Source organism: Colletotrichum paranaense (assembly GCF_030867605.1).
Source record: "Colletotrichum paranaense strain IMI 384185 chromosome Unknown Scaffold_23.1, whole genome shotgun sequence".
NCBI lineage: Eukaryota > Fungi > Ascomycota > Sordariomycetes > Glomerellales > Glomerellaceae > Colletotrichum > Colletotrichum paranaense.
Genome location: NW_026848981.1, coordinates 171,893 through 184,623, shown reverse-complemented (window position 1 = coordinate 184,623; position 12,731 = coordinate 171,893). Strand labels below are relative to the sequence as shown.

The following is a 12,731-nucleotide window of genomic DNA, read 5'->3' as shown; positions in this document are numbered from 1 at the left end:
GTTACGGTTTCGAGGTATTCAGGATACCGAAGCAGTGGGCAATTGGAAGATCACCGAATGTGGAAGTGCATATTTCCTGCTGACGGACGAAAAGGTCTGTTTGTACAAGTGTGTGTGATGCCTGGTGTTGATAAATGTATAAATGAACGTGGGACGGAAATCCTCTTCAACTGGTTATATCCTCCGGGACTCTAACACTACAACCCGGTTTCTAAGTGCTATGAAAAGTCCCAACTCCTCAGAATCTACTTACAACTGGTTCTCTATCAACTGAAAAAACGAGAAACTCCTAGAAACTGGTCAGGCTTGGGGAACAGTGGAACAAACATGGAGGACGGCACGTATGGTAAGAATGAATAACCGCCCCTGGCAGGCCCCCTTTTACTTACAAGAAATCCAAAAGTCGACGGGAGCTACTACTTCTACGCCCCAAACAAAGCAGCACCCATCTTCTTCGCCGTAGCGTTTGCCGCCTCTGGTACACTGCACTTTTGGCAGAGCTAGTGAGTCTATTCCAATACCGTGTGCTCGGTCCAATTCTAAAAGCAAACGAACCCAACTCCAATCTGAAGGGAAGAGCAACGTTTTTCCTGACTGACAGCTGATGTGGGATCCAGTCACTACAGGTTCTTCAAAGTCACCGCCCTGTTCTCCTTCTGCTGCCTCCTCTTCACAGCCGGCTTCGCCGTCCGCACCTACGGCGCATGGCACTACGACGACCTCAACATCTTCATCGCGAGCGTGTGCCTCATCTACGCAGCTCCGTAAGTAACCACCGTTCTTCTCAAATCCACAAATCCCACAATGAGCGAAAAGAAAAACGAAAGGAGGAACCCTCTACTCACCCCCTTTTCCCAAGACCCCTCCTGGAACTAGCAAACTACAACATCCTAGGCCGCATTCTCTACTACGCCCCCTATGCCTCCCCCCTCCACCCAGGCCGCGTCCTCACAACCTTCGCCTTCTTCTCCAGCATCGTCGAAGCCCTGAACGGGTGGGGCGCGTCTTACTCCGCAAACCAATCCCTCACCCAGCGGGAACTAGAAACAGGCCACGCCCTCATCAAGACAAGCCTGCTCCTCCAAATCTTCGTCCTCGCCTCCTTCACAGCTCTCGCCGTCGTCTTCCACCGGCGGTGCGTCGCCGCCGGCGTAGCGTCCGTACGCGGCGTAAAGGGCCCGATGGTGACGCTCTACATCAGCGTCGTGCTCATCTCCGCGAGGACGTTGTTCCGCGTCGTAGAATACTTCAGCCTCGCTCGGGTCCGGTTCGACGCGCAGACGAAAGAGGGCGATGTGCCCCCCGCGGTACGCTACGAGTGGTTCTTTTACGTCTTCGAGGCGAGCCTGATGCTGGCCAACGTCTGCATGTTTAATGTCAGGCATCCGAGGCGGTATTTGCCAGAGCGGTATACGATGTACCTTGCCCCGGACGGGGTCACCGAGGTGGAAGGGCCGGGTTGGAAGGATCCGAGGGCGTTTTGGGTGACTGTTGTTGATCCGTTTGATGTGAGGGGGTTGGTGAAGGGGAGGGATCGCGGGATGGAGAGGTTTTGGGAGAGGGGTGATGGTGGGAGGCATGGAGGGACCGAGGGGGGTAGAGAGGGGGAAATGGGGAAGGACGGTGTTTGATGAGTTTTATAAGTGTGGTGAGCGAGGTTCGCCGTGATTGTTTGGTGTTGTACTGAGCTTGTATTTTCCTGTTTCCATTTCTTGCTTTCCTCTTGTTCAGTGTGATCAAGCCTGTAATTGTAGTCGGCCGGTCGTGGTTGAATATATCCAGACATTTCTGGCAACGTTCGTCTCTAGGTAATCTGGCATGGCATCTAAGAAAGCAGAATCGAATGTGAGAATGTTTCACCTCAGTATAGAGGCATTCTCGACGATACAGACCGAGCTTTCTGTCCATACACCCCATGACCGTTTCGTAGGTAACGCCCCATGGCAAGTAATGGACCTGGCCCAACAATATAACCATTTCATCTTACACGCGTTAGTTGGTGCAAAGTAAACGACCGGTCATCACTTACTTCATGTTTTGAGGTCGATACGACGCAGCAAACCTGGACCATCGTCAGCGCCCTGAACAGGCGGGTAGAAAGCATCATATCAGTAATTAGACTAAGAATTGGGGCAATGCTCATCATACTGAAGTATGGAGCTCACTTTCGGTAATCAAATCATCACGTCCACGACCGACAAACAGAAGTCTTCATACAAACAAAATCCATGGGGTATGTCTCATTCAGCTACATTCGGTTTCATATAAAATGGCTAACACCAAGGCCGATGGCCAACGATTAGCATCCCTCACCCGTCTCTCACCTGCCTCAATCACCCACCACCTGTGGTATCAAGCGGGTTCATCCCGACAAGTACTTCATACGTAGAAGGGAAGGTGTGAAAGAATACAGACAAAAGACGAAGAAGGCTTCCAACCAATCCGGCCTTTCATAAATGCTTGATCGCTTCTTTTCTAAGTCCATTCCGCTCCGCAAAAATCATCCTTAGCCAGCACCTCCTATATAGAAAGATCTCAGACCAGATAACCGACCACCGGGGTACAGGAAGGGCTGCTTTTCTTTTGCTGTCCTTTCCCGCCTCCAAGAGGTAGAAACTTATGATGCCAATCTACCCAAAATGATGTCGGTGTGGTATCGCAAGCTGGTCAGTTCCGGCCGTAACAGCGAGTAACTGATCATCACCCGAATAAAATAGATTTGCGTTCTGACCCCCGGTCCATGACGCCTCGTGTACCTTACGTAGAGAAAATGTCAAAGTTCCTAGAAATGTTCAAGAAAAAATCGCCGGGGTGATATCAACCATCTTTGTTGGTGCCGCATCTGGGCACTAGGTATTACCAGGCCATCGCCACAAGACTTTGGGAAACGAAAGTATAATGGTATCTCGACAGAAAGGGCGTGCGCTTGGACCGATAGCATGTGAGTTGCGCGTAAGATAGATAGATGGATGAGTGACCATTGTCGCTCTCTCGTTATTCTCGTATGGATGTCATTCCGCCGCCACTACCGCCTTCGAGAAGAGGCTGACTCGGTGGAGGCATGCCTTGGTGACTTTTGGAGACGGAAACAGACGTGGCAGGTGTGCCATTCCCTGAACTGTCGCTAGGTCTTGCTGGCGTGCTGCTGCTGGCCTTGACTTCGTTTTGGAGCTGAGACGAGTGTATGGGCGAGTTCGACTTCTTACTGAGTGCGTCTGCGTTGGTGTTTGCGCCTCCTCGAGACGAATTGCGCGGTGAAACCCGTCCAACCTAATCCTGATTAATATCGTCGTCCTCCACTCGGCTTACTACAGAGGGCTCGGCGCTTCTCACCTGCTTTGCCCAGCGTAAACCGCAGCTGTTGCAGAGGTCTCTTTGACCACTAGGACCTCGTCGCCATTCGGGCGTATTGCGCGTATGGCAGTTGGCGCAGTCGCGGACGACATTGCCTACTCCCTTTCTCCTCTTTCTCTTCTTCTTATTCGATAATAGGCCACCCAGCTCTTCAGCAAGGATCCTATTGACCTTCTCCATCTGGCGGAGCTCGAATTGCCAGCTGGAGCACTTTGTCGTTCGCAGCTCGTCGAAAATGTTGTCGTCCGAGGCTAGAGCAGCATCCTGCGACCCGTGCATCGCTTGCCCGCCCGGTAGTGACATCGGCCCGGCCTTTGCAAGACCGGTGCTCTGTGTTGCGAGTTGCACATTCTGGTTGACCTGAGAGGTTGATTTGACGCTTCCTGGGGGTGTAGCCGCCGGTGCGATGCTCCTCGACGATGCTTTGAGAAGTTTGGTCTGCGCCAATAAGAACGTGGGCTTCTGACCATCTGAGGCATCTCCAGGATACAAAATGGTTTGTGCCTGAAGTACCTGTCCTCTCCTGTTGTGAACCTCATGTTTGCATGTCACTATTTTGCCTCTCCTTGCCTTTTCGATCGCTCGGCCAAATTCGGCACGACTCTCTCTGCGCATGAGCTCCTGCATGCTGGTGCCTATCAGGGTGTCTGGCTGCAAGTCGAGCAAAGACCGAATGTTAGAAGACACGAAGAGAAACATGCCGGATACCGAAATCTTGGTCCATAATTCGCTGTCGCCAATGCCTCCGTGCGCTTCGAGGTCTCGCCGGCTCAATGCAAAAACGGGTCGTTTTCTCCCTACCAGAATGATACATTTTCTACCTTTTCCGTGCTCGAAGAATAATGAGCCGTGGCTTTCGAACCACGTGTAGCCACTTTGCTTCCGCCTTATGCGGAAGACAATGTTGACCGAATTGCCCGCCGTGGCGTCTTTGAGTTCACGGGTAACGGGCACAATATCGGACGGGTGACATACGGTCGAAAGGGAATTGCCCACCAGCTCCGTCGCGTCGTACTCCAAGACCCTCTTGCAAGAAGGTGATAGGTAGAGGAACAGCCCTTTAAGTGAAAGAACGTGGACAACGTCGTCGGTGTTTTCGAGAAGCATCTTATCCCAAGACTGCTTGTGCCAGTCAGACACCACACCCTTGGGGTTGAATTGCTGTAGCAGGGTAGACACGTCGTCGACACCCAGCGTCTGTCCATTTTCGGCCTCGACAGTGTTTTGATTCGGGGGTGTCCAAATGTACTGGCCAATGTCGCTATGTTTGTAGTTGACCTTGACACCGCCTGCGTCCTGGCCCTGAGAGATGGCATCTGGGCATTCGACGAGATCGATTTGAAAGCCAACGAAGAACCGCACCTCGTTGGGATCGTCCCACGGGATCGGAATCATTGTCAAAAGATTTAGGAAAGGCTTGCCGCCCTTGCGATAGTTGATCAAACTTTGCTGAACCTCGCGGCCTTCTGCAATCTTCTTTTTGAGGTTGTAGACTGACGCATCGTCCACGAATTCACGCTTCGAGCCAGCTTCGACCTTGGCATCGGGAGCTTGCAGGAACCGACAATTTTGGCCGACAATTTCATGACGGCTGTAACCCGTCAAGTTCTGGAAGTTGTCGGAAACGTAGATAATCGGGCAGTCATTCAGTGAGACGTCGCAGACCACAAACGCGCAGGACATGTCCACGGCGCCAAGATGAATCTCGGGGTCCTTTCTTGTAGCGACGTACCATAACGCCCGCATCATATCGAAGCCGCTCTTTGAGTAGACGTTCTTCTCTTTGGACTCTGCACGAGGTGTTTGAGGCCCCATGGCGGGAGTGGTCTCTGCGGTTGCGGCAGGTGCAGCAGAGGCTGCTGTCTGGCTCGTTGCCATGGATGATGATCGGTTATTGGGGGACTGCGAAGAAGCCTGACCAGAGTTGGTTGACACCTCGCGGGATAATGTTGACGGAGTTGTCTGAGGACCACTTGAAACAGAGCCGAATTTGGGCACTTGGGCAATTGGTCTGTTCGAGTTGTCTGCTGGCGTTTGGTATTGCTGACCCATACTCAAAGCCTCGTTGTCGGCGTTGTCGATATCTAGTGGCGTGTCGAGGGCAGACTGTGGTGCTGTTCCGGGTGTTTCATCGGCTCCCAGATCCATGGTCATGTCGTTGGCGGTCGTGTTGAGAGGGCTCGGAAAAGCGTTGGCCATGGATGTTTGGCCGTACATATTCATACTTGACGTAGTCGGCATACCCATGTTGGCGTACGCCGGAGGCATCATCGAACTCATCATATCGGGAGAAAAGGTGGTGAATGCATTTGTCGGCGACATCTGCAGTCCGTCTTGGGTAGCGTACGCCTCCATGCCTCCAGGTATGGAAATGTTGCCGGGAACACTGTTGCCCATCCCTCCGTTATTCGTCATGCCACCGTCCATGCCGCCATTCATGCCGTTGCCCATTTGGCCGGCCATATTAGAAAATTCGCCGTTCATGGTTGGGTTTTGGAAGGGATAGTTGAGCATCTGATTGTCATCAGCGCCGAACTCCATCATGGACATCCTCCTGTCGGCGCCGGCGTTTTGGGCGTTCTGGTTTGAGGGCATGTATGGTTGGTGTATGCTGCGGCGCCGTTGCAGTTCATGGTTGTTACTGTTGATAATGTCGTCGAGCGAGTCGCCGTTGCCGCCCATCATGGACATGCCATGGCCTTGGTTCATTTGGTGGTAGCCGTGGCCGCCTCCTTGGCCTTGGCTCTGCATCTGGCGTTGCTGAGACTGTTGCGACATCTGTCGCTGCAGCTCTTGGGGAGTGAGCTGCGGGTAGAAGGCCTCCATGGCGATCGCATCGGTGTCCCAAGGACCTTGTCGTTGATGGTGGGCCAGTCGTCGTGTCGTCTCGTATCGGTCGATAGTGGTGGTGGGGTGCAAGAAGTCGTCGAGTGTTGTCGAGTCGCAACCAGTGGGTGGTTCGTTCAGCCGTCCAACTTGTACTTTTCTCTCCCGAGGCGCCGGCTTAAATAGTGCCACCGGTGCATACGGTCGGGGGTGCGATATCGCGTCACAATCCTCGTCCTCTTGTCATGGACCAGTACACGTATTGTAGGAGTTGTGAGAGGGAGGCCGTTGTGTGCTGCGGGAAAAGCAGGTTAGGGTGCCGGCAATTGAACGTCGGCCAGATGAGTATCGGTGGCCGGGTTTTCGGGATTGGTGAAGAGCGGGATAATGGCGTCGAGCGCGGTGGTCGCTTGGTTTTGCGAGGCAGAAATGCGGTATGCTGCGCGTTGGCGGGGGATGTCGTCGTGGGGTTGTTGATGTCGAGTCTTGTTGTGTCGAAGAATTGGGCGTCGGTGGATTCGGAGGCCGGAGGTGGTGGGAGCAGACGTGAGAAACAGTCGTGGGAGGACCCAGATTGGCTTTGTTGCGGGGAGAGAAGATGGAGTTTGATGGACGTTCTCGGTGGTTGATTCCAGTGTGCCCAGTCACCCACCTGGCAGTTTACAGAACGCAGTACGCAGTAAGTAACTATGTAACTATGTACTCCGTACCTTACGTAGTGGTGGGCGGACTGGCGAAGGGGGGAAGCGACGTGATTGGGGGCGGCATGGCATCAGGGCCCACGGCTCGGCGGCTGTTGTATAGGCATGTTCCTCTTGGAGCGAAGGAAGCTTGATCGGTACCTAATTACGTCCGAGAGATACTTGGCTTCACCTTGCCATCCACTTACCTTACCTTGGACGTGGGCGGGCAGCATTAAGGGCGAAAGAGCGGACAGTCACGGTCGCTTCCATCATTTGAGAGCCCGGTGCGCTGGAGTGGACCGGGGATGCTGGGTGCCACTGCCTATTCCCTTGCGGGTACTTCTCAGGTTGGGTTTACATTGGAAAGACTCGGCGCGTTTGGGTAGCGACGGACTGGGACGGGGACGGGGAGGAAACGAGACGGGGAGGAAACGAGACGAGAGGTCCCTGACACCTGGGAGTCGTCTACCTAACCACCCTTTCTTCAATAGTGCCCGTGCTGATCCGGCATGTTTTGGCGGCGGGAGGTTGCCTGCCCTGCGCCATGCACACAGTAAGTGCCTACTATGTTATATGCCTATTCCTGAATCCTCTGTGAGTCTGTGTCTGTGACTGAGGTATCGCCCACCGCCGGAGGAAGACCACCGAGACAGGGCATGCCGGCCTTGGGATCTTCGGCATGGCACATCGTTTCTACTGTAAGTTTGTACGACTCCAGGCCCCGTTCTCTGTCCTTCTCCTCGGTTCTTGGCCTTCACCGTATCCGTAATAAGGTACTACCTTGGTTTCACCGGGCACGTGATGGCGATGGGCCATCATGCCCCAGACAGGCTCGACAGGGTGAAAATGATCCGGTTGATTCTATACAATTGCAATAGTTTAAGCAGCCTTTTATGCGAGAAATCAATCAACACGGCATGAGGTGAATGGCTGTTACGGAGAACTGCCCTACCCGGAAGTTTGGAGCCACCAGAAGCCAGAGGAGAAGAAGAAGGCCCAGATAATCCCATGACAGGAATGATGTGCCGAGCGATATGCCCTATGTGAGTGAGTCCGGAACAGAGCCGGTGGGAGAGAGTTAACACGCATGGATTGCGCATGGCAGCACTATGCTGAGTGAAGTCAGAGACTGTCTAAAGTTTGAAGACTGCGGCTAGCTGAGGTGGGTGGTGAACACGAATTGAATGGAAATGGGCCGGTCAAGCAGCTGCGATCCGCCGTGGATCTGTGGTGTTCCGATTTCTCGGCCGTGGCAGAGTCGGGTGGAATGTTGAAGATGCTGCCCGTGGCTGACGGGACGCGGGTAGGTGTCCGTACCTTAGTTTTGGTGCATGGCATGCAGCATCTCGTGGGAACAGGGCATCCATCCCCCACCTGTGTCATTGGGCTTGCTGAGTGAGTGAATGAGTGAGGAGGTCCAGTAAGGCGCAAGGCTTGGTTTTTCCTCTTTCTTGCCTATGAGAATGCGCCGACTGTAAGCCCCCGTGGCCCCCAAGGCTGCTCCCAAGAGTCCCCAACACTCAAGAGGTGCGTCTGAAGAATGCCAGCAGCAAATGGAATGGTAAGTAAGGTATGCGCCCGCCGTGCCACAGGATAACGCCAATCGTGCTCGAGAGAAACCTCTTTCGTCATCATATGGGGGGTGCTGGGTCTCAATACGCGCAATATACATCATCTTGTATCCAGGTCTGGACCAATGTGTAGGTTGTCTGGAAGTACCTCTCAGGTGGGGAGGGAGGACCCCACCCTTTCATCCAGGCTGGACGCTGAATGGAGGGAGAGGCGACAGAAGGAGGATACGTACCGTGTACCTGTATTGATTCCATGTTCCTCCAACCAATAAACGGGCCGCCACACTTTCCCATGTTTTCCATGATTCCGACAGATGAGCATTACTTGTCCCATCCAACCTTGCCAACTTGCATCTACACAGCATATTGGCTTGTTGAATCCCTTCGTTACTTTGTCACTTCTATCCCTCAAGTACCTTACAACCACATGTTATCTGACCCAACTTCAACAGGTGCCTAGGCCACCGTCTTCCAGATACTGAAAACGGCACTCACGTACGCAGCAGCATAGGAACAGGGATGGGCCTGCGAGCGGGACAAGCACGGACAGAGTTGACTTTTCCCCAGCAGAAATCCATTTCGTCATTTCTCCTGGGGCCTTGCCGCCTTGGACAGCCTTAAATTGTACCGACACTCACCCACACACACACACATACCCGGGATAATACCAGACCAACCCAAACAGCTGCGGCACCAACTCCCACTGAAAGTCTCCCACCCCCTTGGCACCCTTGACTCCTGACGTGCTCACAACCAACACTTCCGCACCGCATTCATACACTGCCTATTATTTACGGTATCACAAAAGTAACAAACATCAATTGCACCCAAGCTCGAGCAGCAAAACGAACCGTTGGTCCCATCCCATCTTTCTCTTCCGCCAACTACGGCACCACTTGCTGCAGTAGGTAGCACAGCAGGAAACCTATCATGTGAGGAGAGAACTTGAGCAAAGTGCATTCCCCATTTCATCTCCCCTAGCGTAGGTAGAGACTGCACACCTAGGCACCACGGCACCTAGGGTTTCTCCCATTCTCCCATTTCCAAATATGCATCGACACCGTCTCCCATCCATCCACTTTCGATTTCCCATGTCATCGGCGATCGACCCTCTCTGGCACTCTGCCACGCGCCCTCGATCTCTCCCTATCCATATTCGTACTCCATACACGGCTTTTCGAAAAAAATCCTTTCGCTGAGACTGGAAAGAAGTCCTGGCATAGCCTGGCAAGCCTTGGGGCAGCGGCCCGAACCTGGGTTAACCACAAACATCCTGCACCCAATGCCACCACCCGCCCGCTCGTCTCACACAAAAAAACAAAAACCTTCGTGATGCTTATTCACGATCTACCCGTCGTGCCCTCCGCCGTAAAGATCGCTGACAAGGCCCCTGAGTCGGCGGCAGCCACTTTGGCTGGCCAGCCAGCCAGCCAGCCAGCCAGTCCCCTCGGCAGCAGCCTCGTTCTAACCCCAAAGCTGAGATAGATGCCCCAAGCTCTCTGTCTACCTACCTAACCTTACGCCCTTACGCAGTATCTAGTTCTGCCTCTTTCCTGACTGAACCTGTCCTGCCGTGCCTGCCCGCGTCTCGGCGCCACATGAGACCTCAGCCGACCGCCACAAGCACCACACTCAACAGCGCACCTGTGGTCTGCCATGTGACTCTCGCCCACCAGATACCCCCAAAAGCAGTAAAGATCAGCAAAAGAATGGCATACCTCAATGATTTACTTTGTATGTTGCGAGTTCTGTTGGAAGTGATATCCGCCAATCTGAAGCGCTTCTCATCATCCAGATGAGCTTCTCAACACCATTCATATAACCATGTTCCGTCGCGTGAACCAAGCCATGCTGCACCCACGAGCTTGAACCCTCTCCCGGGTATTGGAGGAGTAGACACAGCAATCACCTTTTAGGCAGCCCAAGCCCGACGTCGTAAACGGATGCGAATCCGACAGTTCCTTCTCCTTGCAGCGAGCTGAGGCACGCGCACTTAAAGATAACGTAACGGGCATGCATCACTAGCATCTCCCCTCGCTCCGTCTTTGAACACCAACCGTGAACCTGACGTGCCCCTACCTATGCCCTCTGGTTAGCAGACCACAGCTTGAAACCAAAGTGCGCTTTCCGACGGGGTTGACGAAAAGCTCGGGAAACCACAATGCAAGAGAACCGTTAACGAGCAACACAAGAGCACCTCGCACAACAGTGAATCATTAGTAGAGACCCGCAGGCCGGGTATGATCCGAATATACCTAGTCATCCTTAGAAATCGAAAGCTCGGCGGCGTGCGTGATGCGTGTCTTTGTGTCTCTGTACGACGACGACGACGACGACGACGAAGGAAGCAAGCAATCTCCCGAGTAACAGTGCCACACAGATCCCCGTACCCAGCATGGCATTCTCACAATCGATGCAGAAGAGAAGAAAGAACGCGGTAACACCAGAATTACGCTTTCCCCCTTCGTGTGCCCCTCCTCCGCCTCCCCGCCATCCCCAACAATGGGAGTACGAAGAGGAAGAAGAAGAAAAGCAACGACCTTATCCGACTCCCGGCCCGACTTGACCTTGAACTTCCGAGATAGCAAGACCTGTCAAACATCTCACTAACGAACCGGGCCAGCCGAGCCAATACGTAGCCAAGTAAGAAGAGGAGTCTTCCCAGTGGCTTTCTCTACCACCTCTGTGTATCTAAAGTGTGCAGTGGGGTGTCAAAAGTTCGTGTGCAGCGCACAGTATCCCGCAAAAGTACTACTTTTCAACAGCGAATAAAACTTTAAATATAATAAGAAAAAGAAATCGAAAATCACTATATAACTAATTAACTATTATATTAGTATATATTTAAGTTACACTATGTTTTACTCAATTATAAAAGCGTTAAATAAATTTTTAAAAAAAATAGGTTTTGCGAGATTTTTATTATAGTAGATTATAGGGCCTTTTAAGTGCGAATAGCACTGTATCTCTGAGTAAATTCTTTTTTATTTTTTATTCTACTTTTATATTATATTATAAAGTACGAATATAACGTATTTTAAAATATATAAAAAATAGTTTTATATACTTTATATACTTAAATATTTTATTAAAACTTTAAATTATATTCTTTATACTTAAGTTAAAAAGATATCTATAGTAATAAAGAGACGCAGTTAGTGGGCTATAGGTGACGCACTGGGAGGGTGTACACGAACTTTTGGCACCCTACTGTATGTCAAGTGAGGTCCAGGGTGTAAGTCTGAACCACCACCCACCCCGCCATATCCGATTTCCCATGCCATTCGGTCCAGTAAGGAGGGGTGGCGAATAGACATGGCAATCCCATTTGCCCATGTGCAATTCTCCATTACCTGCCTTTTTTCTCCTTCTTTCTCGCTGAAGGATGTCATCAGGTATCCAATCAGCTTTATCAGTCCTGTGGCTCTTCAAGCAAACATCGTAACCCACCACTAAACATGCCACTGAACAAAAACGTCAAAAAATAAAAACATACAACACCAGGTATTCGCTGATCGTCACCGACTCAACTACTAATCTGGCCCTCATCGGCTTGTCTATGGGAGAGCGGACGGGATCCCGAATTCTCCGATGGGTGTGGTCGTATGTGCTTGTTCCCAGGTAGAAATTCTATTATATCGGACGTGAACGAGGGGAAGGGGGGGGGGGGCGTACCTTTGACCCCGGGACAGGATCATGATCAGAATACCGAGGAAGAGTAGAATAGAAGACAAGTCTAAAAGGCTGGCAACGCAGAGAAGAGTGACTCACTCAAGCTTCGTCCGTAAAGTCCCCAAAAAATGGTTCGATACGCCCCCCATCTCAGCTACCCCAAGCCCAGCACGTAAAAGACGCCATTCATTCCATAGCCACGTTCCAACTTGAGCTTCCTAGCTTCAGCTTTCGGCTCCAGCCTCAAAAGAATATGGCCGAGATGGTAGGAGTAAGACCGTTCAGTATCGTATACAGACTACTAACCTGCCTAGACTAAGAAGCTGAAGCTGAGACCCCTCCAAACCAAGTACGCCACCCAAGGCGTTTGGGCGTCAGGCGTTGCCGCTACTTTTCTTTCGAGATTGCCATTTCCGGTGCTCAGCTCGTTCAGCCTACTTCGGACTTTTCTTGACCAACGCCAGTGTACTGGGTCTGACAGGCATGGTTGGGAAGGCGAACAGATCACGGGTGCCAAGGAGGGACATCTCTTTCGTCGAACCCCATCGTCTTTCGTTTCTAACGTCACTCCGCCGTTCCTTCCCGGTGATACCTCACGATGAAGTAAACACTAACACCTGCTCGT

General features: G+C 52.1%; 5 protein-coding genes across 5 annotated transcripts; 1 reads left to right on the top strand and 4 right to left on the bottom strand.

Annotated features, from left to right (window-relative positions):
• Positions 1-327: 327 nt before the first annotated feature.
• On the top strand, positions 328-1,631 carry CPAR01_16142 (RTA1 domain-containing protein; the record flags this gene model as incomplete). The annotated part of the gene is made up of 4 exons (XM_060500387.1): positions 328-346; positions 404-503; positions 618-764; positions 860-1,631. The coding sequence occupies 4 exons, from the start codon at positions 328-330 to the stop codon at positions 1,629-1,631; spliced, it is 1,038 nt and encodes a 345-aa protein (XP_060340868.1).
• On the bottom strand, positions 1,041-1,580 carry CPAR01_16143 (uncharacterized protein; the record flags this gene model as incomplete). The annotated part of the gene is made up of 1 exon (XM_060500388.1): positions 1,041-1,580. The coding sequence occupies one exon, from the start codon at positions 1,578-1,580 to the stop codon at positions 1,041-1,043; it is 540 nt and encodes a 179-aa protein (XP_060340869.1).
• A 1,363-nt stretch (positions 1,632-2,994) lies between the features above and the next one.
• Positions 2,995-7,096, bottom strand: CPAR01_16141 (GATA zinc finger; the record flags this gene model as incomplete). The annotated part of the gene is made up of 4 exons (XM_060500386.1): positions 2,995-3,270; positions 3,310-6,419; positions 6,896-7,022; positions 7,070-7,096. 4 exons carry the CDS (start codon positions 7,094-7,096, stop codon positions 2,995-2,997), a joined length of 3,540 nt encoding a protein of 1,179 aa, XP_060340867.1.
• An 889-nt stretch (positions 7,097-7,985) lies between these two features.
• Positions 7,986-8,246, bottom strand: CPAR01_16140 (uncharacterized protein; the record flags this gene model as incomplete). Its single annotated transcript, XM_060500385.1, has 1 exon — positions 7,986-8,246. One exon carries the CDS (start codon positions 8,244-8,246, stop codon positions 7,986-7,988), a length of 261 nt encoding a protein of 86 aa, XP_060340866.1.
• Positions 8,247-10,883: 2,637 nt separating this feature from the next.
• On the bottom strand, positions 10,884-11,036 carry CPAR01_16139 (uncharacterized protein; the record flags this gene model as incomplete). The annotated part of the gene is made up of 1 exon (XM_060500384.1): positions 10,884-11,036. The coding sequence occupies one exon, from the start codon at positions 11,034-11,036 to the stop codon at positions 10,884-10,886; it is 153 nt and encodes a 50-aa protein (XP_060340865.1).
• Positions 11,037-12,731: the final 1,695 nt, after the last annotated feature.